The sequence below is a fragment of the Mustelus asterias genome, unplaced genomic scaffold (assembly GCF_964213995.1).
Source record: "Mustelus asterias unplaced genomic scaffold, sMusAst1.hap1.1 HAP1_SCAFFOLD_221, whole genome shotgun sequence".
Lineage (NCBI taxonomy): Eukaryota > Metazoa > Chordata > Chondrichthyes > Carcharhiniformes > Triakidae > Mustelus > Mustelus asterias.
The window spans coordinates 674,901-702,144 of NW_027590205.1; the positions used below are offsets into that span (position 1 = coordinate 674,901).

The window sequence follows — 27,244 nt, forward strand, 5'->3', positions numbered from 1 at the left end:
TGGCACGGTGATATCAGGAGAACGAATGAAATCATTCATTGATGCATCTCAGAAACATCAGGGACAGAACAGTAAAAACCGGGGAGGATTCAATCATTTGTTTCAATTTGCATTATGGGAAATCAATGCCAGGACATGACTAACAGGAACAAGAGTGCAGAAACATTTAAAAATTATGTTGCATAAGTATGTATGCATCACATTGATTAAGATAATGATACTTCAAACTCTGCAGCAAATAAACCAGAAGCTAATTTGTACTGTTGGCAACTGGGTTCTTCTAGTAGAGAGATGGTCCCGTCCAAACACGTTACTTGCGAAGAGGGAGGAGAGTGAGCTCATAATTTCTCTCTCTACCCGGTGAAGTAATGTGCCTGATGGTTCTAACCACTGACGAGGTGAGTGGAATAAATAATGACATTCCTCCTCTTTTCATTGAGGAAGTGGTGGTACATGGGTTAGCTACGGCTCTCCCCTCTCTTTGTTGGGTGAGTAGGAATCTGGTATGTTAACAATTTCACTCTCCCCTCTCTCTGATGGGGGGATTGTTGCTCCATGTTTCTGTGTGACCCTCACTTCAGTTCCCAGTGGGTGTGGTGCAGCAGCTTAAAGCTGACATCAATGGTAAAGGCATGGACAACGAGAGAAGCAGGAACACCGAGATCTAAATTGTGTTTGTTTGTCAGAAATGTTCAAATTGTCAGATTTCTCCTCAGTGGGAGGCAAGTCGGTGAAGATATTTTGCAGAATACTGTAATGAATGTGCTCTACTCTGTCTCTAACCCAGGGTGTATCTGAGCTGGGTGCACTGGTTCAACAAAACTTGGGCCCGAGACGTGAAAATACCTGACTCAAACCGAAGATACATAGTGGAAGTAAAATTGAAAACCAATCAATTAAGCTATTGGGTATTTCATTTATCGTTGGAGGAAAAAGATTTTATTCTTTTTATTGAAGTTTTTAATGTAACCGAGTGATTCTCATTGACATGAATTAACGGTGTCCATCAGTGCAAGGGAAATGTTCACAAAACTGGGTTTACCGCTGGATTTGTCAACTGTTCTGTTGATGATCTTCAAGGGGATGGCTTCATGTCCCACCACACAGGAGTAAGAAGCGCCGCTGGACCATTCCTCTGCTGCAATGGATAACAGGCTGTAAATGAAGAAGGAGCTATTCCCGCTCTCCGCGACCACCTCGGTGTTCTTATAGTTCCCAGGATTCACTGGCTTGTCGTTGACGGTCCACTTGACGAAGATCTCTCGCGGGGAGAAACGTCTCACTAAGCAGCTGAGGGAGACGAATCTCTGAGCGGAGACTTCTTCTGCCGAGGGCAAGAGGACAGAGACGAACGGTTCCCGCGGATTTGGATCTGCAGAAAATGTACAATAAATGTCAATAAACTGGAGGATTCTGGAGACAATGAAACTGCTGGCTCGGTATCAGAAAAATGTGCTTCGTTTCGATTTTAAATGTTTCCATTTTTGACTTCCAGTTTGGAGCAGATGTGAACACAATTATTTTATCAAATAATTCAGGGGGCTGGACTGGGAAGTTTCAGAAATTTTACAGCACAGAATCAGGCTATTCGGCCCAACTGATCGGCTTTTCTTTTGGTTTTCATGCTCCACATCAGGCTCCTCCCTCGTTATTCGATCTAAACCCAATAACATCGCCTTCAGTTCACTTTTCATTCATCAACACATCAAATTTCCCCGTAAAAATATCTACAACTCCCAGTTTTTAGTTAATGGAGTTTCCACTCAGGGGAGACCATTAATGCACTGAATACTGAATATTGACCAGTACACTGACACTGGAAATAGACACAGTGACGCATTTATTGCTTCAATCTCTCAGCTCACCTGTTTCCTTGTGGATGGATTTTCTTAAAGGAGTCGGCAGATCCTGATGGCTCACCACGCAGTCAAACACAGCCGCACTCAGCCAGGCTTGTGTCGAGATGTTTAAGTTGCTGACCACGCTGTCAGGATCCGCTCCTGGCTTTTCGGCAATCTCTGATTTCAAATACTTCCTGTCTCGGATCCAGGACACATTGACTCCATAGGGAGCATGAGAAATGATGCAGGTTAAGGTCACGGTCGCCTCCAATAAGACCTGTTCTATTGGCGGGGGCTGTATCGTCACTGTGGTATCAGGGCACTGGGGAGGATCTGTGAATGAAAAATGAAAATCAACCCTAGTTCCCTCTTCAGAAGCAGGACAGCAGTCTTCAGCCTGAAGGAGACGAAGTTGCCTTCGATATATCAACCTCTAACTATCACCTTTCAGCCTCTATGGAGGATGGAAAACCAGCCTGCTCTGTGAAATTATTCTCTTTTTGTTCAAGTATTTTAGCAGCGGTATCATTCTCATGAATCAACATTGCAGTATTCCCCAACAAATATAGCATTCCTGAACTCAGGAACCAAGTACTGGCAGTTAGTTTATAAGTAGGGTGGATACACTTCCCAATATTTTACCCCTATGCTGTGACCTGTGAAACAGTCCGACACCGACTGTCTCTCCAAATCTTACCAGCTGTCTCAGGAAAAAGCTGACATCAAGACCACCTCGCTTACTATGTTACTTTAAAATGAAAGGGAACACTATTTCAAGGGGAGGCAGTGGCATGGTGGTGTTACCAATGGTCTTGTAACCCAGGGCACGACTCTGGGGACACAGATTCGAATCTCACCACTGCAGATGGTGAAATTTGAATTTAGTAAAAATCTATCATTAAAAGTCAAATGATCATCATGAAGCCATTGTTGTAAAAACCCACCTGGTTCACGAATGCCGTTTAGAAAAGTAAATCTGTTGTCTTTATCTGGCCTGGCATGCATGTGACTCCAGATCCACAGTAACGTGGTTGACACTTAAGTGGCCTCCGGGATGGGCCACAAATGCACATCTCATGAAGGAATAACAAAAATTGATGTTGTGATGAAGTTCTGAATGGGGCACTGTCCCAATGCAGCAAACTACATGACAATAACTTAGAAGTTGTTCTATGCTTTGTATTAACTTTAATAGATCCCTAATTTCGATTAACAGCGGAATAATTTTTTTATCGGTTTGAGTCTCTTACCCAGAGATCCGCTGATGTTCTGACTCTGAGTGAATCCTTGATGAGTGACCTGGCAGGTGTAGACCGCTTTGCTGAACCATTCCTGAGCGGAGACTGTCAACCGACTGCTGGTCGAGAAGTTCCCATTCACTTCACAGGCGGGAGAGGTGACAATTCCTGAATCCATGGGTTGTCCATTCTTCAGCCACTTCACCGTCATTGACTTTGGCTGGAAATCGATGATTGAACAGACGATGGTTGCAAATTTTCTGCTGGTGATTTCTTCACTGGAACTCACGGTGAGGATAACGGTTGGGGGGAGAACGGGTGGGCCTTCAACAAACAAATGTTCAGACGTTACTTGAAGATTCAATTGACACCAATTAAATTTAGTTCTTTTATTTTAGCACCATAGCTGCCGATTTGAGAATTATATCCATGGTTTGGTTGAATTGGCAGGGAAATGGCGAATGGAATTCAACCGTCAAAAGTGCCACACAATGCATTTGGGGAGGGAAAAAAAAGCAAGGCAATAAACTGGAATGTTAAAAGGGATTGAGGAAATGCAAGACCTTTGAGTGCATGTCCACAGGTCCTTGTAGATGGTAGGGCAGCTGGAAAAGTTGACCAAGAAAGCATATCGGATTAGTTCCTCTATTATTGTGAGATATTGAATACAAAAACAGTGATGCAATGATGGAGCTGCATAAAACCGAGTTAGGCCACGTTTGGAGGTTGCTGTACAGTTCTGGTCACCACGTTGCAGGAATAACGTAATGACTCTGGAGAGAGATGAGGTTTACAGGAATGTTGCCAGGGACTGAAAATTCCCGCCATGAGGCGAGATTGGATAGGCAGGGTTTGTTCTCCTTAGAAAAAGAGGAGGCTGAGGCGTGACATAATTGTGGTTCACAGAATTATAAGGGACATAGGCTGAAATAATTCATTCCCCAAGTGGAGGGCTCAATTACCAGGGAGCATGGTCATTTAAAAGGTATCTGGGTCTGCATCTCAAGTGCTTTAACCTGCAATGCTACAGAGCAAGGGCTGGAAAATAGGCTTAACTTGTCTGGCTAGTTTATTTGTTCTCCCTTTTGGCCAGCACAGACATGATGGGTTAAATGGCCTCATTCTGCACAGTAACATTTCTGTTGTTCTTTGATTCTGAGCAACTTTTCAGTCAGTAGGCACTTACCTGGATTTTGCATAATTCATTTTTTTCAGAATGCTACAGATCAGTTATAATTAAGGCCTTATATAGTTCAATCGGCGAGTTCCTGTCTTGCCCAAGTTCCACAACACTTACATCGCATTACAATGCTCTTGACTGAGCCGCTGTGTCGAACCTCACAGTTGATTTTGCTGCACTCTCCCTCTGACTGGGTGATGGTTAACTGGCTGCTCAGGGTATAGGTTCCCTTCGCGTTTCTCACTGACGGGTAAGTCTTAAATCCAGAGGTGATCAGCTGCCCATTTTTCTTCCAGGTCAGTTTGGAGACATCTGGAGAGTAGTCCATCGCCACGCAGCCGTAGATGTTGGAGCCATCGGAGTTGTGTTGCTGACAGGAAGAACCGAGGATGTAGAGAGTGGGCGGAGACGGTGTCACTGGGAAAGAATAGTCGATTAAATAAGTTAGACTCTTACCTGCATTTATTAATTAATCAAACATATTTATGCAAGTATGTTTCTATATTAGGTATAGCTCTTGGGGCTAAAGGGATCAGTGGATATGGGTAGTAGGCGGGGTCAGGATATTGATGAGCCGTGATCAAAGTGAATGGTAGAGCAGGGTCAAAAGGCCGAATGGCCTCCTCCTGCTTCTATTTTTTATGTTTCAACGTCACAATTTGACTAGAATAATAAACTTAAGTTAATATTTCCCGATTAAGACCTACGCACACCTTTGAGCTTCTGTTACTCCTATCATTTGGGAATCGCCATCTTTGTAGAAACTCACATCACTGTCTCCACCTCTATCAGATTGGAAAGACAAAAAACATTTTGATGTCATCGTAATGACATACCATTCATTGGATTAACAGAGAAGAGTAAAGATTTTCTCCATTATTTCAAGCACTACCTATTTCTCTAACGACAGCACTTTGTGATGAAGAAGTTGTCTCTTCATTCATAGAACATAGAACATAGAACATTACAGCGCAGAACAGGCCCTTCGGCCCACGATGTTGCACCGACCAGTTAAAAAAAAAACTGTGACCCTCCAACCTAAACCAATTTCTTTTCGTCCATGAACCTATCTACGGATCTCTTAAACGCCCCCAAACTAGGCGCATTTACAACTGATGCTGGCAGGGCATTCCAATCCCTCACCACCCTCTGGGTAAAGAACCTACCCCTGACATCGGTTCTATAACTACCCCCCCTCAATTTAAAGCCATGCCCCCTCGTGCTGGATTTCTCCATCAGAGGAAAAAGGCTATCACTATCCACCCTATCTAAACCTCTAATCATCTTATATGTTTCAATAAGATCCCCTCTTAGCCGCCGCCTTTCCAGCGAAAACAATCCCAAATCCCTCAGCCTCTCCTCATAGGATCTCCCCTCCATACCAGGCAACATCCTGGTAAACCTCCTCTGCACCCTCTCCAAAGCCTCCACATCCTTCCTGTAATGTGGGGACCAGAACTGCACACAGTACTCCAAGTGCGGCCGCACCAGAGTTGTGTACAGTTGCAACATAACGCTACGACTCCTAAATTCAATCCCCCTACCAATAAACGCCAAGACACCATATGCCTTCTTAACAACCTTATCTACTTGATTCCCAACTTTCAGGGATCTATGCACACATACACCTAGATCCCTCTGCTCCTCCACACTATTCAAAGTCCTCCCGTTAGCCCTATACTCAACACATCTGTTATTCCTACCAAAGTGAATTACCTCACACTTCTCCGCATTAAACTCCATCCGCCACCTCTCGGCCCAACTTTGCAACCTATCTAAGTCTTCCTGCAAACTACGACACCCTTCCTCACTGTCTACCACACCACCGACTTTGGTGTCATCAGCAAATTTGCTAATCCACCCAACTATACCCTCATCCAGATCATTAATAAATATTACAAACAGCAGTGGCCCCTCACCTGATGAAAGAGCTCCAAAAGTTCGCAAGTCCAAATAAGCGTGTTGGACGTTAACCTGGTGTTGTCAGACTCCTTACTGAGCCCACCCCAGCCTAACGCCTGCATCTCCACATTGTAATTTTGGGATATTGCCTGTGTTCAAACTGACTGAATCCCCTTCCTCGCTCCAACTCACTGCCTCTCACTCCATAAAACGAAGATCAGTGACTTTCCTTCAGAAATACCTTCGGAATGAATACTTACTGAATGACCAGGAAACTCTGAATGTGATTACAAATTCAAATAATTGCAACATTGACTAATTGAAGGGCCGTACATTAATAGCAAGAGTTGGCCATTCGGACCCTGACGTCACCTCCGTTGTTCACTGAGATTACAGATGATCTGATTGTGGTGCTCGCTCTATTTTGCACCTCCTCACTCCGCCCGCCGATCACCCACTCTCTGCACATTTTCCCCGCCTCGCTGCCCTTTCCCCTGGCTCTCTGCCATTCCCTGTGGCTCCTTTCCCCTTACACCCTGCTCTCTGCGCTTCCACCTGGCTCTCGACACTTTCCTCCAGCTCTGTGCCCTCTCCCCCGGCTCTCTGCCCTTTCCCTCAGCTCCCTACCGTTTCCCCCAGCTCTCTGCCCTCTGTCCCTGCTCACTATTCTCTTTCCCCGTTCCCCCGGCTCTCTGCCCTTCCCCCCTGACTCTCTGTCTTTCCCCCTGACTCTCTGCCCTTTCCCCAGGGCTCTTTTGCACTTTTCGTCGGCTCTCTGTCCTTTCCCCGGCCTCCCTGCCCTTTATCCTGGCTCTCTCCTCTTTCCCTGATCTCTCTGCCATTTCCTCCATCTCGCTGCCTTTTCTCCTGTTTCTCTGCCCTTTCACCTGGCTCCCTGCCCTTTCCATTGGCGCTCTTTCCCATTTCTCCTGGCTCTCTGCCCTTTCTCCTGGCTCTCTGCCCTTTCCCCCGGCTCTCGGCCCTTTCCCCAGACTCTGTGCCCTCCCCCCCCCCCCCCCCCCCCCCCCCCAGCTCTCTGCCCTTTAGCACGCCTCCTGTTCTCCCCGGCTCTTTGCCATTGTCCTTGGCCCTGAGCCCCCAGGGATTCCCCCCAGCTCTCCACATTCCCAGGGCAGCTCCCACATTTGAACACCAAACTGCCGCTTGAGATCTTTCTTCTCTCTCGTTGCAGACCTCCACACACAGGTTTAGCGAGTGTGAGTGAGAGAATGTGAGTGCGTGAGGGTGAGTGATTGAAGGAGTGAAAGTGGATGAGTGATGGTGTGTGAGTGATGGAAGGTGGGTAAGTGAGGGTGAGTGATTGAGTGTGAGTGAGTAAGTGTGGGTGAGGGTGAGAGAACGTGAGTAAATGAGGGTGTGTGAGAGAGGGTGGGTGAGTGAAGGTGGCTGAATGTGTGAGTGAAGGTGGGTGAGTGAGTGTCGGTAAGTGAGAATGAATGAATGAGGGTGAGCGAGTGAGGATGCATGAAGGTTAGTGAAGGTGGGTGAGTGAGAGCGAGTGAATGAGGGTGAGGAGTGAATGTGACTTTGTAAGTGAGGGTGAGAGAGTGAGTGAGTCAGGGTGTGTTATTGAGGGTGGTGTGAGAGTGTGTGAGGGAGAATAAATGCGGATGGGTGGATGAGTGAGGGTGAGTGAGTGAAGGTGTTTGAGTGAGGATGAGTGATTGAGGATCTGTGAGTTAGGGTGGGTGACCTTGAGTGATGGTGAATATGTGAGGGTGTGTGAGTGAATGTAGGTGCGCGAGTCTCAGTGAGTTTGAATGGGTCAGGTGGCGTATGTGAGAGAGAGAGGGTGATTGAGCTTGAGTGTGTGGGGGTGCGTCTGGGTGAGTGAGGGTCGGTAAGTGGGGAGAGTGAGTGAGTGTGAGTGAGAGAGATTGAGACTGGATAAGTGAGGGAGGGTAAATGCGGTGAGTGAGTGAGAGTGATTGAGACTGGATGAGTGAAGGTGCGTAAGTGGGGTGAGTGAGGGTGAGTGAGAGTGAGTGAGACTGGATAAGTGAGGGTGGGTAAGTAGGGTGAGTGAGTGAGAGTGAGTGAGACTGGGTGAGTGAGGGTGGGTTAGTGGGATGAGTGAATGAAGGTGACTATGAGTGTTGGTGAGTGACTGAGGCTCTGAGTGAGTGACTGAGGGTTAGTGAGTGAGGTTGAGTGAGTGATAGCGCGTGATTGTGGGTGGCTGAGTGACAGTGAGTGAATGGGGATGAGTGAGTGAGGATGTGTGAGGGTGAGAGAGTGTGAGTGAGTGCTGGTGAGTGAATGAGGGTGTGAGTGTGAGTGAATGAGGGTGAGTGAGTGAATGCGAGTGAGTAAGTGGGGGGGCGGGGGGATGGTGGCACGGTGGCACAGTGATTAGCGCTGCTGCCTCAGAGTTGGATTCCCGACTTGTGTCACTGTCTGTGTGGAGTTTGCAAGTTCCCCCCATGTCTATTTGGGTTTCATTCGGGTGCTCCTGTTTCCTTCCACAGTCCAAAGATGTGCGGGTTCGGTGGATTAGCCGTGCTAAATTGCCCCTTAGTGTCAGGGTGACTAGTTAGGGTAAATACATGTGGTTATGGGGATCGGGATTGCTGTTGGTGCAGACTCGATGGGCTGAATGGCCTCCTTCTGCACTGTCGGATCCTATGATTCTATTCTATAATGTCAAGGACAGACACTCTGACGTATGTGAGATGGAAAGTGTGTGAGAGGGTGTTTGGGTGTGTGTGTGAGAGAGAGAGAGAGAGTGAATGTGTGGGAGGGTGCCTGTGTGTGATAGACTACGTTTGCACGTGTGTAAGACAGTGGGCTGTGCGTGCAAGAGGGGAGAGTGTGTGTGCGAGAAAGTGTGTGTGAGATAATGTGTGTGTGTGAGAGAGCATGTGTTTGAAGAGTTATTCTTTGTGTGTGATAGTGTGTCTCACCTTGAAAGTGTGTGTGTGGAGGGGCGGGGAGAATGTATGAGAGAGTACTTCTGTGTGTGATTGAGTGTGTGTTTATGTGAAAAGGAGTGTGTCTATATGAGATACAGGGTGTCTGTGAAAGAGAGTGCGTGTGCTTGAGAAGGAGGGTCTGTGTGTGGGAGAGAGTGTTGTGTTCATGTGAAAGACAGTGTGTGCGAGAGGGAGTGCCTATTTGAAAGCAAAATAGTAGGTTCATGAGTGTGTGAAAGTGTGCATGGGATTGCGTGTGAGTGAGAAAGATGTGTACAATGTGTGTGGGTGATAGAAGCAATATTTTTGAGTGTGTGTGTGTGTGAGCGTGTGTGTCTGTGACAGAGAGAAAGAGTTTTTGTGTGTGAGAGAGAGGCGTTGTGTGTGGTTTATGTGGGTGAGAGTGTGTCAGACGCATGAGTGCTTTTGCACGTGTGTGAGACAGTGGTCTGTGTGTGCAAGAGGAGAGAGTGTGCGTGAGAGAATGGATATGTGATATCGCGAATGTGTGTGTGAGAGAGAGTGTGTGTTTGAAGAGATATTCTTTATGTGTGTGAGAGTGTCTCTGTTCTTCAAAGTGTGTGTGTGTGTGTGTGCGTGTGTGGAGGGGCGGGGAGAGTGTGAGCGAGAAAAAGTGTGAAAATTAGACAGAGTGGATGTGTGAGTGTGTGTGAGTGAAATAACGATTGAGAGAAAACGTGTCTGTGATAGGTGGAGTGTTTCAGAGAGATACATTGTGTATACATGTGTGTTCGTGTGTGAGAGACGGAGAGAACTGTGGGCGTGTGAGAGAGAGTCTTTGTGAGAGACAGTGTTTGAGAGCAAGATTGTGCGTATGTGAGATAATGTGTAAGGGAGTAAGCGTGTGAAAGAGAGAGAAATATGTGCCTGCGTGAGAGAATGCGTGTGGAAGTGTTCGTATGAGAGAGGGAGCATGTGAATGAGTGTGAGACGAAGTGAGAGTACGGGAATGTGGGAGGGATAGTGCATGTGTGTGTGTGCGTGTGTGTGTGTGTTTCCTGGCCCCAACACAGTGACCACGCGCACAGAAACAGAACAGACATAAACGGTGCAACAATCGAGTGCCCAGCAGATAGATCTGTTCAATCTGTCAATTTCATTCAAACTGTTGGATTCTAATTGATCAATGGCCAACTTACAACAACAGAAAATTAATAACCTATTTTAAATTAAACTGATATTCATTTCAAAACTCCTTTCGACTGTTAATTATTCCTCTGTCTCACTTCTCGAAAGCTATGTAAAAATGTAATTTCGCCGAAAATGAGCAATCAAAAATAACAGATTCAGGACAGTTCAATGTCCCTAACAGAGATGCAGTGACACAGCAAGAAGTAACCAAATCAAGAAACATTTAGATTGAAAATCATTACCTGATTAGATCTAATTTCTTAATTAAATGTACTCAACAAATTAATCAAAGCAAAGCACTTTATCGAGTGAGCACAGCTGAGTAAAGTAATGTTTTGTTTCTGAATACATTTCCGATACAATTGAATATTCTCTAAAACGGATTGTATTTTGCACGCCTGTACAATATTCAAGGTAGTTTGTTTTGAATTAATCAGCAGCATTATTATATTTTAAGTTATTGTTAATTACTAGTTAGTTCTCCTGTCAGCTCATTTGTACTCTGTAATAAAATGGGTTTTCAATCATTCAAAATGTGCTTCTGCCTCCAACATTGTTAAATAATTAGGTTACAATTAAATCTTAGACAATGTTAAATATAATTTCAAATTACTGAACAGAAACATTCAGACATCTGTCATTCATTTACTTAAATCTAATCACATTGTAATATTTTACTTTTTCACTTTTACTACAAGTGTCTTATTATAACCTGCAAAAGTGTTAAAATTGCATACTGCTGAATATGTATAGACTGTAACGGCCTGGCAGTTTGAAGTCAATAATACTGCTTCCAAGATTTAGTAATTTAGAACATCCATATAACTTAATTACTGAACACATTGTTTAATTAAAGAAGATCTGAATTAAACAGTGCAAACACAAAGAGGACAATTGATTCAAATCCTCTGTAACACTAAAACATGATGCAGAATGTAAGTCCAGACTTTTTCTTCATTATAATATTTAATATGAATTAAACATAAGGTTCAGATAGAATCAATTCTTCTATTCTGTCATTTATTCTTCCCATAATTCTATCCTGTGTTCAGCAGTAATGGGAGACATGATGTTATTATCAAGTGCAGAGATAAGATTATTTTTATAGTATTTATAATAGTATAATATTTTTATTTAAATTAATCTTTTTGAATTTCAAGCATTAACTTGTCCATCTCTAGCCAGTTTCTGTTGACACTTTACTACAATTCAAACACAATTATGTGAACAATTGCATGAGTGTCAGCGAATTCCACCTGTCAGAAAACTCTGTTCGCTCTGTCAAATTTATTCAAACTGTTTGATTCTAATTGATCTAAGGTCAAATTACAACTGCAAAAAAGTCAATAAAAAATTTAAATTAACCTGATGTTCATTTCAAAACTCCCTTCGCCTTTTAACTATCTCTCCCTGTCTGTCTCAAATCATGAAAACTGGGCAAAAATGTATTTTTTCTGAAAATGAGCACCTCAAATATAACAGATTCAGGGTAGTGTAATCTCCCTAACAGAGATACAGTGTCTCTGTAAGAATTGTAATTCATGATTTATTTTAATATGTAAGCATCAGTTAACTTGAATAAAAGCCCAAACATCTAATTATTTTATTTTTCCGAAACCTTTTTCCTTTATCCCTGCAAGAATTTTCAAACGCAGTTTTATTTTCATTTAGCCAGAAAACGTGTAACCGCTCAGTTTCACAGAGTTGAAACAATACAGAAACAATTGAGAAACACCAAACCATTTCACAAATTTTGAGATGAGATTAGTAATTAATTATCTCGGTATCCAATTACAAATTACTTGGAAGGAATAATCTGATTGCGACTGCACAGAAAGAAAATGTAATAATCGGATACATAAATTGCCAAAAAGCAACGTCTTATTCTGCAAAACTCGTATTCCAGTGAATGCGAACTTAATCTGGGATATAACGACTAATGCAAAGTATCTTGTTGAATTGAGCGCTGCTATGGAAACAGCACGTTATCATTGAAATAGTTTCTGGAATTATCACAAAATATTTCCAGCCCAGAAACTTTTCTGGTCATTTTAATTGAACAGAACTATTAGAGGTGATTAATGAATAATGATATTAACATAAAAAAATCTTTGGTGAATATGGAGTTATATTGCCGATCAATAATTGTTTGATTTATCTTAATTTCATGATCAAATTGGTTAATGAGAAGTTTGTGATTGCAGCAATGACTTAGTGTCCAAGTGAACTTTGTAAGTCATGATTTATTTTAATATTTAAACATTAGTTAAAATTTATAAAAATGTTGTGATATCTTGATTTCATTTTTTTCCAAAACCTGCCTGTTTTCTACTACAAGGACTTTCAAACTCAGAGATTCTTTGCATTCAACCAGAAAACGTGTAACCGCTCAGTGCCGCCGAGTTTCAACAATGCAGAAACAATGCGGAAACACCAAATCACTTCGCAAATTTTAAACTATCATAGAATCTCCTGAACATAAACACTCCAAAGCACATCACTGAGGGAATTATTCCGCTTCATGAAGAAGCAGCTCAATTATTCATTCAACATAATAAAATGTAACATTGCAAGAAAATCTCAATATCGAATCCAGCAAAACAGCTCTTCACCAAATGTATGAATTATTAAACAAAACAGAAATCTGGAATAATAGCAATAGCATTGTGAAGAGATAGAATATATCCAACACATTAATATGGAAACTTTACCACATTTTATTCATATTGGATCATATTTCAAACATATTTAAACATTTGGATGGTAAAAGCTGCAGCAATCACTGAGATTTAACATTGCAGGTTAACCAAATAGTGAATGCAGTGGCAAACTATATTCTGAACAAACTGCGTAAACTGTGATTTAGTTTAACCTGCAATTATCAATTATGATTTTCAAAAATGCCAATGGAATAAAGCCTGCCTGATTTCAACATATAATCATGCGTCAAGCAGTTTCAGACGCGAAGACTGTTTGTATTCAATCACAAAGTGTGTAACAGCTGTGTCACCGAGATTAAATAATGCAGAATCGCCAAACCATTTCAAAAATTTTACTTATTCAAAGTCACCCAGACCCACAATCTCCTCAACAGAAAAAATATATATCACTGAACCCCGCATAATGCAGAAGCAGCTCAATTCTACAAACGCTTTCAATAGAATCAAATGTAACATTGACAGCAAATCTCAAATTTAAATCCAGCCAATCCGCTCATCACCAAACTAATCAATTATTAAATTAACAGAAATATGTCAGAACCACACCGGCATTGCGAGTAAGCGGAATATGATCACTCAATTAATACAGAATCTTTAACACATTTTTAAAATATTGGGTTAGATTTCAAATGCGTGTGCAGCAGATGGCACAACCCGCAGCCACTAGATGTCACCGAGTTTATACACTGCAGAAACATCGAACTGTTTAACAGAAGTTAGACAGTAACTTTTAAAGTAACCCAGCCACACAATGTCCTCAGCAGATAAACACCAAAATACAACAACCAAGGATTGAATCCCTCAGCATCGCCTTGTCAATTAACAGTATAATTTTATAACCCCCATTTTCAGCAGAATCACATGAAACATTGTTCAGATTTTTAGTACAGAATCCGCCAAACCACATTTCAGTGAACGAATGAATTAATAAAATCGATAAAAAATATAAAACAAAAGCTCAAGTAAAACAGTTACTAAATAATTGCATGGTTCTTACCTGCAGTCACCGTCACCATGGTCCCTTGTCCCCAAGTAGTCAAAGTAGTCACAGTGTCACATTCGCTTGGCTGGATCATACAATAACTGGCTCTGCAAAAAATAGACAGAAAAGCCGCCATTATTTTAAATATTCACAAACCTGAGGAAAAGCAAAGTCAATTAATATTCATGAGATTATTATTGTATTTGTGGATACCGTTCGCTCTACATAAATAACCCTTATGTTTTGTATTTCACCGGGTATAACATGAACATGTTACTGAAAACACCAAATGATAATTGAATAGTTATCATAAATTTTCCATTTGATTCTCGCTGTTTGTACAGAGCTGGGCATAAATAATACAGCACTGCAAATAATTTTGGATTGCAAAACAGAGCACTGACCCAGTCTCGGTCAATTAGTGCTGAGGGTTTTTGTATTGACAGTAACTGATGTGCCACCCCAGTTATCACAGTGAGACACAGCATGACAAATACTGAGTCTGACTGCTAACTGTAAAATACAGAGATTTAATTTCACTACTCTCAAAAATCTGATTCTGCCTCTTCTAAGAGCGAATGAGTGAGATATTGTAGCTTGTCCAAGTCATTATATTTACAAGGGGTATCGGAATGCTTTTAAACCCTCTATGTAGATTTAGCATATCGTTCAACACAGATTTTACGGGAAGATGTTTATACCTTTTCACAAACTAATATTGCTTCTGCGCATTATTTCATTGAAGCCTCTTTTACTTTGAAAATCCTGCTGTGGTGCTGATCACCAATTTGAGCGATCTCTTTCCATGAGGTTTTGTATGAGGATGTCGCTGTGCTCAGCACTGTGACCCCACTGTAGTATCACAGTGACACACACTCGCACAAAAACTGCACTTACTTTCTGTTCAGTACTGCCGCTCAATATTCACTTCAAATAGACCATTATTCGTGATGTAATTTACACTTCATGCAACAGTTTACAAAACACAATCTAAAAACATCTCCTCCAAGTATCAGAAATATTAAAACGAGCATTATATCCAGGTGTGTAATTGCTGAAACTGTTAACAGTAAATATAAACAGAGTGAAAAGCTCAGCCCATTATGTCTGTGTGTTTTCTTGGTTTAATGTTTAATTTTCACTAAGTTAGGTTTGTCAGGAGCAGTTTGTGTTTTGCTTCTGATCACTGTCGTTAGTGTTATATTTAAAACAGATACTGACCTTCAGGTTATGATGAAAGTTGCTGAATTCCCTCTCGAGCTGTTCTTGTTCGGGTCCATCCCTAGTTCCTCTCGCTGTGGTCTCTTGCACAGTAATAGATGGCGGTGTCTTCGGTCTTCAGCCTCGTCATTTCCAAAGAGAAGATGTTGCTTGAAGTGTCTTTGGACGCAGTAAATCGATCCTTAATTGCTGGGGCGTAGCTGTTGCTGGATGAAGTATAGTACCACACCAGCCACTCCAGCCCCTGTCCTGGAACCTGTCGGATCCAGCTCATGGCATAGCTGCTAAGATCGAAGCCGCTGGTTTTACAGGTCAGTGTCAGGGAGCCTCCGGGACGCCCGGTCTCTGCCTCTGGCTGAGTCAACACAACCTGCGTCTGGACACCTGTAAAAATAGATCAAAAAACCCGAGGATTAATCCTGGTGTAATGATTTTTGAGTCGGGAATATTACAGAGATGGACTAAAACTGAGACAGTAACTGTGGGAGACTTAGACAATGAAAAATAACTACTCACCGGATAAGAAAGTCAGCAACAAACTGAGAGAAATTGCCGACCTCATCCTTCTGGTGATTTGGGGGAAATGGTTGTGTCAGGAACTCAGTGAACAAACCACCTCCCGGACTGTAGGATTCCGGTCCCAGTGAGCGGTATTTAAATACCCGGCAGAAGGGGGCGGCTTTCCAGGCGCCGCCTGTTGATTCCCTGCTGGAGGCGGCGACAGGATCCAGGTCCCACCTTCCACACCCCCCAATAGAATGGACTTCCAGATTTACAATAGGTTAATATTAAAATGGACATTTTGTCTGTGTCGGGATATTTGTTTGGCTGAATATGTTAATTGTATTGTCTCCATTATTTCTGATGGTGATATTGCAGTTCATCATTTCTTTATTTAAAATAACTAATTCCATTGTAAATATGGTGATTTTATTACCACGCCCCAAGAAGAACACAAATCTAACAATGATGAAATAACATTTTTGGAGAATAAGGAGACCGTCAGTCTATTTTGCGACAATTCTGGGTCTCTGTCACATCACAATAATAAAGCATCATTTATCAGAAGAATTTTTACCGATTTCTGTAACTAAATGCGGAGTATGAACAAAGTGATTGCATTTACAGTGCGGATGGCTATCACTGTACAATTTGGGTTTGGAGATGAGAAGAAACTCTCACACAATACAATGTTTCTCCTTATATTTGTCAAACTGCCCCAATCTCGAAGACAGCCCTTTGAAAATAATAAGAATCCTGCCCTCCTGATAATTAAATAGTGAGTTGACAGAGAAACATAAAATTAACCTCGACTTTTGACAGAGAAGTTAATGAATGGAACGGACACGAAGATCATTAAAATTCTTCTTCAGCATCCAGATCATTGCAGGTCACTCTATCGGCCACCGGCTGTCTAACATTCGCTGGTATTGCGAACACAAGATATCAGGGCTTTGCACAATATCACAAGAATAAATGTTTTATCTTCCATTGAATCAGGTTATGAACTGATCATTTCTCCACTCATTGGCAGCTATGATTGGAACTCTTCAATAACAGGAATCAGATTATTCTGTACAATAGAATAGGGTGTTAATCAGGTACAAGAGACGCTGCTGTTTAAGTGTGATACAGAACGTTCAGAATATTCCAGGAATTCCCGCTGTTCATGTCAGTTTTATGATGTTCCCTTAATATTATTTCGATGCATTTTATGCCATTGCACTGATTTCAATTGACTGGGGAATTGGGACCATCAACATCTCTCTCTCGTATTTCATGAAGTGGTTAATAAACTGACTTTAATTATTGGAATGGCATTTACTTGGAAGTTATACAAATGAAAAAGCATCTGGTCACATTATTGTTTTGCGATACTATTTACTCACATAATGAACAGGACAGTGAATGAAAATATTTGATTAGAATGATTACGATTTAAAATGTGTCATTCTTGTGGGAATGAAACATTTATTGTTTAAATGGCTGAATCCCATTTTGTCCGTTTTGGTTCACGCTAATCTGTCCCACACAGTATTTGGCAGCAATCCAGCCTTCTGCCAAATGCTCAAAGTTATTGACAGGAAGCATCTGGGGGTGTTGTGCAGCAGAACAAAGATCTGTTTCCTCAGTACTGACCGCTTGGCTGCAAGCCAACTTAAAACCATTCACATTGTCAATCAGGCCTATTTATAAATAAATCTACCCAGCAACAGTACTGCAGGCACTTTACTTTTTTAAAGTTGTAAATCTAGATGAATTTTTCCCATCTCTAATGAAAGGAAAGTCATGCAGCTTCTCTGGCACCCTGTTAGCAACAATGATGATTTTTCCAACACATCAGGATATTGTGATAGATGGATAGAAAGAATTACAGGCAAACGGAGAAATGTCTCAGAGAGACGATACATGAACATGTATGTTTGTATTTTCTTTCCCTTTATCTTTCCATGGGATGTTTGGATGCAAAGACCGGCAGTTTTTGCCTGTCCCAAATTCCCTTGAACTGAGTGGTTTTCTCGGCCACTTCTGAACATATGAAGGAGTCAGCTATTTTGCTGTCCATCTGGAGTCACATCCGTGTGAGACCAGGTCGCGATGGCAGATTTCACTCATTGGGGAATCAGAGAGGGTCCGATGGTCGCCATTAGTATCTGTTCCATATCTATTAATTGAATTCAAATTCCACCAGCTGCAATGCTCCGATTTAAATCCCTGTCCCCACATCATTGTCCTGGGCCTCTGGATCACTGGGCCACTTCAATTAATATTACGTCACCATCTGCGCAAACAATAAATGAATGACTGTGTTGATGCAGGAATGAATGACCGTTGAATGAATGATATGAATATCAGTTGGATGCCTGAATATTTTGATTGAGGAATCAGTGAACGGATTGGTGGATGCATTGTTAAATGGTACTGAAAGATGCTGTTCCACATTCCCATATTTGTACTTGACTGGTTCATAAATTGAAACAGTTCCTTGATTCCATTTCTGTCAGTGTAATAATTTCATACTTCCAGAGGGTCTGGGTGAAATCAAACCCGATTTTCTCGGGAGTTAGCAAGCTGATCCTCACGAAAAGAAGAGGGCGTTTTCCTGCGGCACGGATGTTTCATTTCTCTGTTGATACTGAATATTCATATCCAAGATCGAAAGAGGGAACATGATTTGGCTGAGGAGGGAGGATTGTAATATTTGAAACATGTGCAGCAAATCACTCACCATGCCCTCACCCAAATTAGTGAAGGTAACATGCTGTAAAATAAATAATGTGGCAACAGATATATTGTGAAACTCACTGGACAACTACAAGTGTTACATTATTTCCCAAAACTGTGTAATAATGAATCGGGATTTAAAAATTCAGTAAAATCATATTAGGTGCAAGGTACTTTAATGCATTTCATTACTGTGGAAATCACCACACCAGCTATGTATCAGGAGTTTATATTTACACATGCCGGGTTGATGCAACTGTTAATCGAGGTAATCAGCCTGATAACTGAGAGATAGATAGGAAGCAGCCTCTCGGTGCCTCAGTCACTTTCCATCAGGGTCACCCAAGTACCTTCTCGGGTAGTTTTTCCTGAAAGAATCCGAGTGTCTTGTGGAGAGGAAAGAATCTCAGAATAGACTGAAGACTGAACCCTGGATATCCCAGGAGGCAGTGACTGCTCATAAACCCAGTCATGGATTAAAATAAAGAAACGGAAATTTAAAGCAGTAACCTTTGCTGGTCCTGATGGAAGCGGCCGGATAACATATTTAACCTTTGGAATCAACTATTACTCGTCAAGGAAAAGAAAGGTTTTTTGCTGGTCTAGCACCCTTTTTGGATTCTGGACAAACAAAGAACAATACAGCACAGGAACAGGCCCTTCGGCCCTCCAAGCCTGCGCCGCTCATGTGCCCAACTAGACCATTCGTTTGTATCCCTCTATTCCCAGTCTGTTCATGTGGCTATCTAGATAAGTCTTAAACGATCCCAGCCTGTCCGCCTCAATCACCTTGCTTGGGAGTGCATTCCAGGCCCCCACCACCCTCTGTGTAAAATACGTCCCCCTGACATCTGTGTTGAACCTTGCCCCCCTCACCTTGAAACCGTGACCCCTTGTGTTCGTCACCTCCGACCTGGGAAAAAGCTTCCCACTGTTCACCTGAAAGCACTTTACAAATTATGGAAGTTTATTTCCAGTGTAGCCGCTGTGTGCTGTTTGAAACATTATTTATACAGAGGACACGGGGCATTGTGGATCACCCGCCAGAAAGAATTGTCACTCTGACGCTCATAGTCAAATGAAGAGGTTTGCAAGTCCCGGTATTTTCTGGGTACTTTGAGATTGTGAACAATAGTAAGCAAAATCTTACATCAGATCTTACACCTCTCTCTCTCCTTCTTTCGCTGTCCCTCTCTCTTTCGCTGTCCCTCCCCTTTCGCTGTCCCTCTCTCTGATCAACGCTATTAATTAGAAACATTGCGCTGATTTTTTCCTACAGACTACCCTGTGACCGTTCACCATGAAATGCAATGGTTTGCAAAGTTCACTCTCTAAGTCTCCTCTGCCATAACATTGACAATTCATCACAGGTGCTTGTCCTAAATATACCACTGTTCACAGTGAAATGTCACTTCGCAACATTATTTCCTGTAATTTACAGCTGTCACCTGTGAGAGCGGTGAACTGTAGTTTTATGTAGTTTCGGTTAAACATAAATTCTTGGAGAGCCACCTAGTGGAATGATCTGTGTAAACACAATTATTCTCGAATATTGCGGTATGATGTTACTAAAATATTACTATGCCCGATTATTACGGATTTTATTGCTTTGATTTTATTATTCCTGCTGCTTATGCTTTTTTCATTGTTTTACTTTTGTTACGTTTACTATTTAATATTAATTCCGACATTAGTTTCCTCGTTTACTGCCAACCAAAGTAACTAAAATTGAAACAATACCATTTAATCTCGAACGAATGTGTGAACAGGGGGTCTATTTACATAATTTGTATGTGTTGGTATTTTAAAGTCATGATTTCATTGGGATCTTGGCGGATTCATATTGCTAAAACAAGCTTCTTGGTCCAGAATGGCTGAGGCATTACAATAAATCGGCAGGGTTTAAAATAAAAGTGGAATTTTCTCTCATGTTCACTGCATTGCAATAATAACAATATGTGCAAGAATAATGCGGCAAAATCATGTAACAACATCTTTCAGGAACTTGAGAATTCGGTGAATTTCCAGGAATTAGCCTTAGATAGCCACTAGATGGAGCTGCCTCACCATGTTTGTGTGTTTACTGCTGCAGGTTGCAGTTTCATAAATACATTTAATTGGTATAATGCGGGCATACTAAGGTATTACACTTTAAAACTTTGTGAGGTCTCAGTAGAATATATTATATTGCATGAAAATATAAACATTAGCTGGGCAGCAGCTGCGCAAATTTTATTTTTTGCAATCAATACAATTAATGTTAGAAAAATCAAAGCAACTAATTGTTTCCCTGGAGCTTCACATGACATATAAATCTTACCACACTCCAGTGTAATGCAGAAAGCACGTAGATTTTCTGATTGAAATGCATATAGCACCAAAAGGTCTGCTGTTTGCCATTTACTATCCCGTCCTTGCCGCTATCGGGATTCCAGGTAAGGTCTGTTAGTTCGCTTTATCTCATTAATGACCCTCTCGTAATGTAATTCAGGCTAATAATAGGAATATTCTTTTTACGGCATAAGTGATACATTTGCTCATTGATCTATATGAATTCTAATGATATACTGATGTAACTTCCACTCTTTTAGAGTTTCATGTTTTTTTTATTTACTTTAGCTGCCTTAATTCTTCGTATTAGCGTAAAATTGTTCCACTTTTTGGCATTACTTCCCGAATTTTTTCCTCCCTCCAACAGTGTCTTCTATTTATCTCTACACTCTCACATGTAAAGTGCACTCTTGTGTTATTGGCAATACTGCCGTGGGAGTATTATTTTTAGGTTGTGAGTTGCAAAAATTGTCCATTTGGCATTACTGGTGTTGATGAATTCTCACTTGGATATCACTGCATCCGTACAAATTCTTGTCTGGCTGGCGCTATGTTTGTGGGTGAATTCCGACATTTGCATCACTGTTAAATTATTGATCTTGTTTATCGCTGACATTGACAGTGACGAAGTAAATTGCATAAATGGTTCATGGTTTGAGGGATTAGAATATTGGTCGATTTTCGGATGAAAATAAGAAAATATTTTATTGAATAGTCATTGTAAGGTTCCGAGTTGTTAATAGCTGTGTGACGCATGTAGCAGCCGCCCTTTGCTGTATTGTTTACATTTGCTTGAACTGACAAAGCAGAGTGTTTTTGCCCGAGCCCCGAATGGACAGTGCATAAAACTGTCTCGGCTCTTTACTATTAACTGCTGCGGATGGTACCACGTTGAGTACAGCTGAGTTCTGGGCTTCTTATTGCTCGTATCATCTGTCATGATTGAGCAATGTTCCCAGCTTTCATATTGTTTTTGATATTGACTGAGGCCAGGTATCTGGTGACAGCTATCACATCAAAGACGCAAAGTTTTGAGTTCAAACATCCACTGCAGGTCAAAGTTGATCATTATTCGGAGAAATGCTGTTCAACCCTGAGGAAATGTTGCATTGCAGGTGGGCCATTCTCCTGTTGCCAAGTCATCATCTGGCTCAGATTGGCACAGAACGTCTCAGGTAATTATCAGGTCAAGAAACTTGATTTACCACTATGTCCTATTCAAAAAACCCTCTGCAAAATCAGAGAAACGCTCATTGTCCATTCGCTATTCCTGAAGATGATTATGATCAAGTTGATTTAATGGAATTGCCACAATCATTTTACAGTAATTCATTCAATGTGACCACGTTCAGACCCGGGCGAGATGGAATGTGCTTTCTGGTTGGATTTAAGACATGCGTTGTTTTGTGCTTTTGTTACCGAGTGGAATGATTGCTATGATTGCCTGGTGACTTGATTTCTTTTTCTAGCCTATTTCCCACAGTGTTGTAATGTGATTTCAATGCAATTCTCTAACGGTTCTATTGATATGCGCCATTAAAAAATGATATGAAAATGATCGAACTTACTTCGAATTCGGATGCTGATATTCATCAAAACTAAACCAGTCACCATTTTTTTTCCTCTTTTACAGCTAACTTGGCAGTGATTGTGATCTTGTCTCGAAGATCATGTGGTCTCTCCGGATGTATTCGGTGTTACGTCGTGTCGATGGCAGTTACGGACCTCCTGGTCATTATCACAACCGTGATATTAAACAAGATTGCTGGTATTTATTTCCCAGTCAGTTTCCTGTCGATAACACCAATATGCAATCTCCGCACTGTGCTAATCTACTCAGCAATAGACAGTTCAGCATGGTTAACGGTCGCTTTCACTTTTGATCGATTTGTAGCTATTTCCTGTCAGAAGATGAAAATAAAATACTGCAAGGAGAAAACAGCAGCATGGGTGATAGGGATAATCTCTGCTCTGAGCTTTGTAAAAAATGGCTTCTTGTATTTTGTGTTTGAACCTCTATACGTAATTAATAATATGCCGTGGTTCTGTGTGGTGAAATCGATATTCTATACATCAGTTGCATGGGCCGCATACGAGTGGATTTGTTCCATTTTAATGCCCTGCATCCCGTTCATTGTGGTTTTATTGCTCAATGCCCTGACCGTCAGACACATTCTCGCGGCCAACAAAGCCCGCAGGAGACTCCAGACACTGAGCAATGGCGAGAATCAGGGTGATGCACAGATGGATAAGAGGAGAAGGTCCATGGTTTTGCTCTTTGCAATCTCGGGTAGTTTCATTTTGTTATATTCATTATTTTTCACAACGATCCTCTATATCCAAATTGCAGAGGTTCCTTATTCCTCAGTTCCTGATATCAGTGAACCATCATTTATCTTGGAAGAAAGCGGACATATGCTTCAGTTGTTGAGTTCCTGTACCAACCCATTTATTTACGCTGGGGTGCAGTCTAAATTCAGAACAGAGTTAAAAAATGTTGTGAACTTCCCACTGAGCCGACTTGTTAAATTACTTAGGTTTTGAGAAGAGGAAAATTATGCATGAATTTTTCATTTAAGCTCCAAAAATTTCCGGGCTTGATCATAGCACTCACGGCCGCCCTCCCAATTTTGAGTCACGCTTAATCATTCACCAAATATGTGAATATAATTATATGGGAGAGATTCTCGATTCGATCTGCATTTTCACCCAAAAAAAAGCTTTCCAGTTCTCTTCTCGGTACAGCCTCGAGGACTGTGTTCCTGTCAACTTCGAGGGCATTTGCAGTTGGAATCAGAAGGTTATGTCTCCTGAGGTTACCAGCCCATTGCCAGTGTACTCGAAGTAACGGCAGGAGAGACAGACCGGTGAGCACAGCATAAAACAGCCAAACGTGTAGTGAGGCAGCGTCCATCTTGGCGGAAGACTAGTGGGGGGGGGGGGGGCGTCTGGGGGGTGGGAGTAGAGGTACTCAGATTCAAAGTGATGACAAAAACCTGGTGTGTGCTCGGTGGTGTCAGATGCTGCAGCTGCTGTGGACATGAGAACATCTGGAAAATAGTTGACAGGCTATGCACTCTCATGCGTGGAGTTTTATTCATGAAGGATGAATTTAGAGCAGCTGGGAAGGCCAATTCTCTGTCTCTCCACAATTCCTTCACATGCAAATGTCATAAGTGGACTCACCGTCCATTCTTCCATTCTGAATTAACGATATTGTTATATAATTGCATTTTAGAAGTTTTTATTTGAGTAGCTCAGGTTCTTTATGATGTAATTATTGGAAGAAATCAATTTCATTCTAAAATTAAGTGGCATTGACACGAATGTTGCCATAAAATAAAGGGAAAAGCTGAAGCAGGAAGATTCATTGCCTCTTTGACATTCAGATTGCTCAGAGATATCTTTATTTGACACTATTCCGTGCATGCTTTCAGTGAATCGAGCAGAATTCGTCTCCCAATGCGTGCTCCGTAACCTGTGCTCTCGAAGTTCGTAAGAACTGGTGAACTGTGTCAAACGATAATTGCTCTCTTCGTTTCATGTTTTTGCTGATGGCTCTTCATATGTATATTTGAAATAAATTCACCAGTAAACTCATGCAACGCAATGAGAAGTCGTTTCAATCCTCATTTTATCAATTAAATGTTGGTGGACAAGTACAGTCAGTAGACATATGACCTTGATATTATCATTCTTATAGTGCATGCAACTTGAACTTGCCCTTCCTGTATGTTCGAATTCCAAAATAATACGGTAAAAAAACAGCGGATGAATGTTTTCTCTCGATTACGAACTTGTAACTGCTTTCATCTCTTAGTCACCGAAACGGCTGTCTGTTTGACAAGTAAATATTAACATGATTGTTCCACTGGAGCAAGCTGAGAGGGAGTGATTGGAGGCAGCAGGGCTGGTGAGAGATTAATTGAATTGTTTATTTATTTAGTTAGTCAGCTAGCGTGTGTTTTTTTTTTGGCCTTTACTTTTGCAGTTGTATTTTAAGTTTAAAGTGAAAACTGGAAGTGGGCTGCTAAGGAGTCTGGGAAGGGTTTTTATTTTAACTTTAAAAGTCAGTTACCTGGGAGGTTCCTCCTCATTGTTCCACTGGAGCAAGCTGAGAGGGAGTGATTGGAGTCAGCAGTGCTGGTGAGAGATTAATTGAATTGTTTATTTATTTAATTAGTTAGCTCGTGTGTGTTTTCTTTGGCCTTTACTTTTGCAGTTGTATTTTAAGTTTAAAGTGAAAACTGGAAGTGGGCTGCGAAGGAGTCTGGGAAGGGTTTTTTAAGTGCGTGAAGTATAAAAGGTCGGCTGCAGTATACAGCGGGCAGCGTCGGGAGCGGGCTGTGGAGTGAGTGGGAAACAGAGTGTGAGCTATAAGGCTTTGGCTCACAGGGCTTAGGCAGAAAGGACAAGCAGGTGTGAGTTTAATTCATTTTTGCTGTTTCTACCTGGTACTGGCAAGGTATCTAGAGGGGGTGGGTGTGCGGGCAGTGCTATGTTCCTCTTGCACTATGTTTAAGGTGAGGGACGACGACAGTGTCCCTGCTGATTACACCTGTGGGAAGTGCACCCATCTGCAGCTCCTCCAAAACCGTGTGAGGGAACTGGAGCTGGAGTTGGATGAACTTAGGATCATTAGGGACGCAGAGGTGGCCGTAGACAGAAGCTTTAGGAATACAGTTACTCCGAGGAATGAAAACAGATGGGTGACGGTGAGAGGGGCTGGGAGGAAGCAGTCCGTGCAGGGATCCCCGGTGGTTGTTCCCCTCAGCAACAAGTATTCCGCTTTGGATACGGTTGAGGGGGATGACATACCAGTGGTGAGCCGCAGTGAGAGGATCTCCAGCACTGTGTCCGTCTCTGTGGCTCGGGAGGGTAAGGGCAGAGCGGGAGGGCAATAGTTATTGGTGACTCGTTAGAGGGATAGATAGGAGGTTCTGTGGCAGCAAAAGAGACTCACGGATGGTATGTTGCCAAGGTCCGTGACGTCTCAGACCGTGTTTTCCGGATTCTGAAGGGGGAGGGGAAACAGTCACAAGTCGTGGTACACATTGGTATCAATGACATAGGTAAGAGAAGGGACGGGGATTTAAAGCGGGAATTTCTGGAGCTGGGCTGGAAGCTGAGAGCCAAGACGAAACATGTAGTCATCTCTGGTACGTTGCCGGTGCCACGTGATAGCGAGTTGAGGAACAGGGAGAGAGTGCAGTTAAACATGTGGTTGCAGGCATGGTGTAGGAGGGAGGGTTTCAGATACGTGGATAATTGGAACACATTCTGGGGAAGGTGGGACCTGTACAAACAGGACGGGGTGCACCTGAACCAGAGGGGCGCCAATATCCTAGGAGGGAAATTTGTTACGGCTCTTCAGGGGGGTTTAAACTAATTTGTCAGGGGAGTGGGAAAAGGAGTTGTAGTCCAGAAGTCAGTGAGGGTGGTGAGGTATTGGGGAAGGTATCAGGGTCAAGGGTGGGTACCGGTAGACAGGAAGGTGGGTTGAAGTGTGTCTACTTCAATGCAAGGAGCATCTGGAACAAGGTAGATGAACTTGGGGCGTGGATTGGTACTTGGGACTACGATGTTGTGGCCATTACGGAGACGTGGGTAGAACAAGGACAGGAATGGTTGTTGGACGTTCCGGGGTATAGATGTTTCACTAAGTGTAGGGAAGCTGGTAAAAGAGGTGGAGGAGTGGCATTGTTAATCAAGGATAGTTTAACGGCTGCGGAAAGGCACTTCGAGGGGGATCTGCACACTGAGGTAATATGGGCTGAGGTTAGAAATAGGAAAGGAGCGGTCACGTTGTTGGGAGTTTACTATAGGCCCCCAAATAGTAACAGAGATGTGGAGGAAGAAATTGCTAAGCAGATTATGGATATGTGTGGGGGTCACAGGGTAGTTGTCATGGGGGACTGTAACTTTCCAAATATTGATTGGAACCTTTGGAGGTCAAATAGTTCGGATGGGGCAGTTTTTGTGCAGTGTGTGCAGGAGGGGTTCCTGACACAATATGTGGATAGGCCAACAAGAGGTGAGGCCACATTGGATTTGGTACTGGGAAATGAACCGGGCCAAGTGTTAGATTTGGTTGTGGGAGAGCACTTTGGAGATAGTGACCACAATTCGGTGTCTTTTGTTATTGCAATGGAGAGGGATAGGGCCGTACGGCAGGGCAAGGTTTACAATTGGGGGAGAAGTAATTATGATGCGATTAGGCAAGAATTAGGGGGCATAAGTTGGGAACAGAAACTGTCAGGAAAAGGAACTAATGAAAAGTGGAACTTTTTCAAGGAACAAATACTGGATGTCCTTGATAGGTATGTCCCTTGATAGGTATTCTCCAAGGCGGCCTTCGCGACACACGACAGCGCAGAGTCGCGGAGCAGAAACTGATAGCCAGGTTCCGCACACACAAGGACGGCCTCAACCGGGATATTGGGTTTATGTCACACTATTTCACATAAATATTTCTGCTTTTTTCCTCCTGAGTCTTTATCATGCGATCCTAGAATCAGA

The 27,244-nt window shown here is 42.3% G+C and overlaps 1 gene segment (V, D, J or C); it reads right to left on the bottom strand.

Annotated features, from left to right (window-relative positions):
- Positions 1 to 924: 924 nt before the first annotated feature.
- On the bottom strand, positions 925 to 15,778 carry LOC144485810 (Ig heavy chain C region-like). The segment is given in 7 exon segments: positions 925 to 1,372; positions 1,866 to 2,174; positions 3,092 to 3,403; positions 4,377 to 4,676; positions 13,964 to 13,998; positions 15,232 to 15,553; positions 15,686 to 15,778. Coding segments are annotated over 7 exon segments (1,716 nt in total).
- Between the last annotated feature and the right edge of the window lie 11,466 nt (positions 15,779 to 27,244).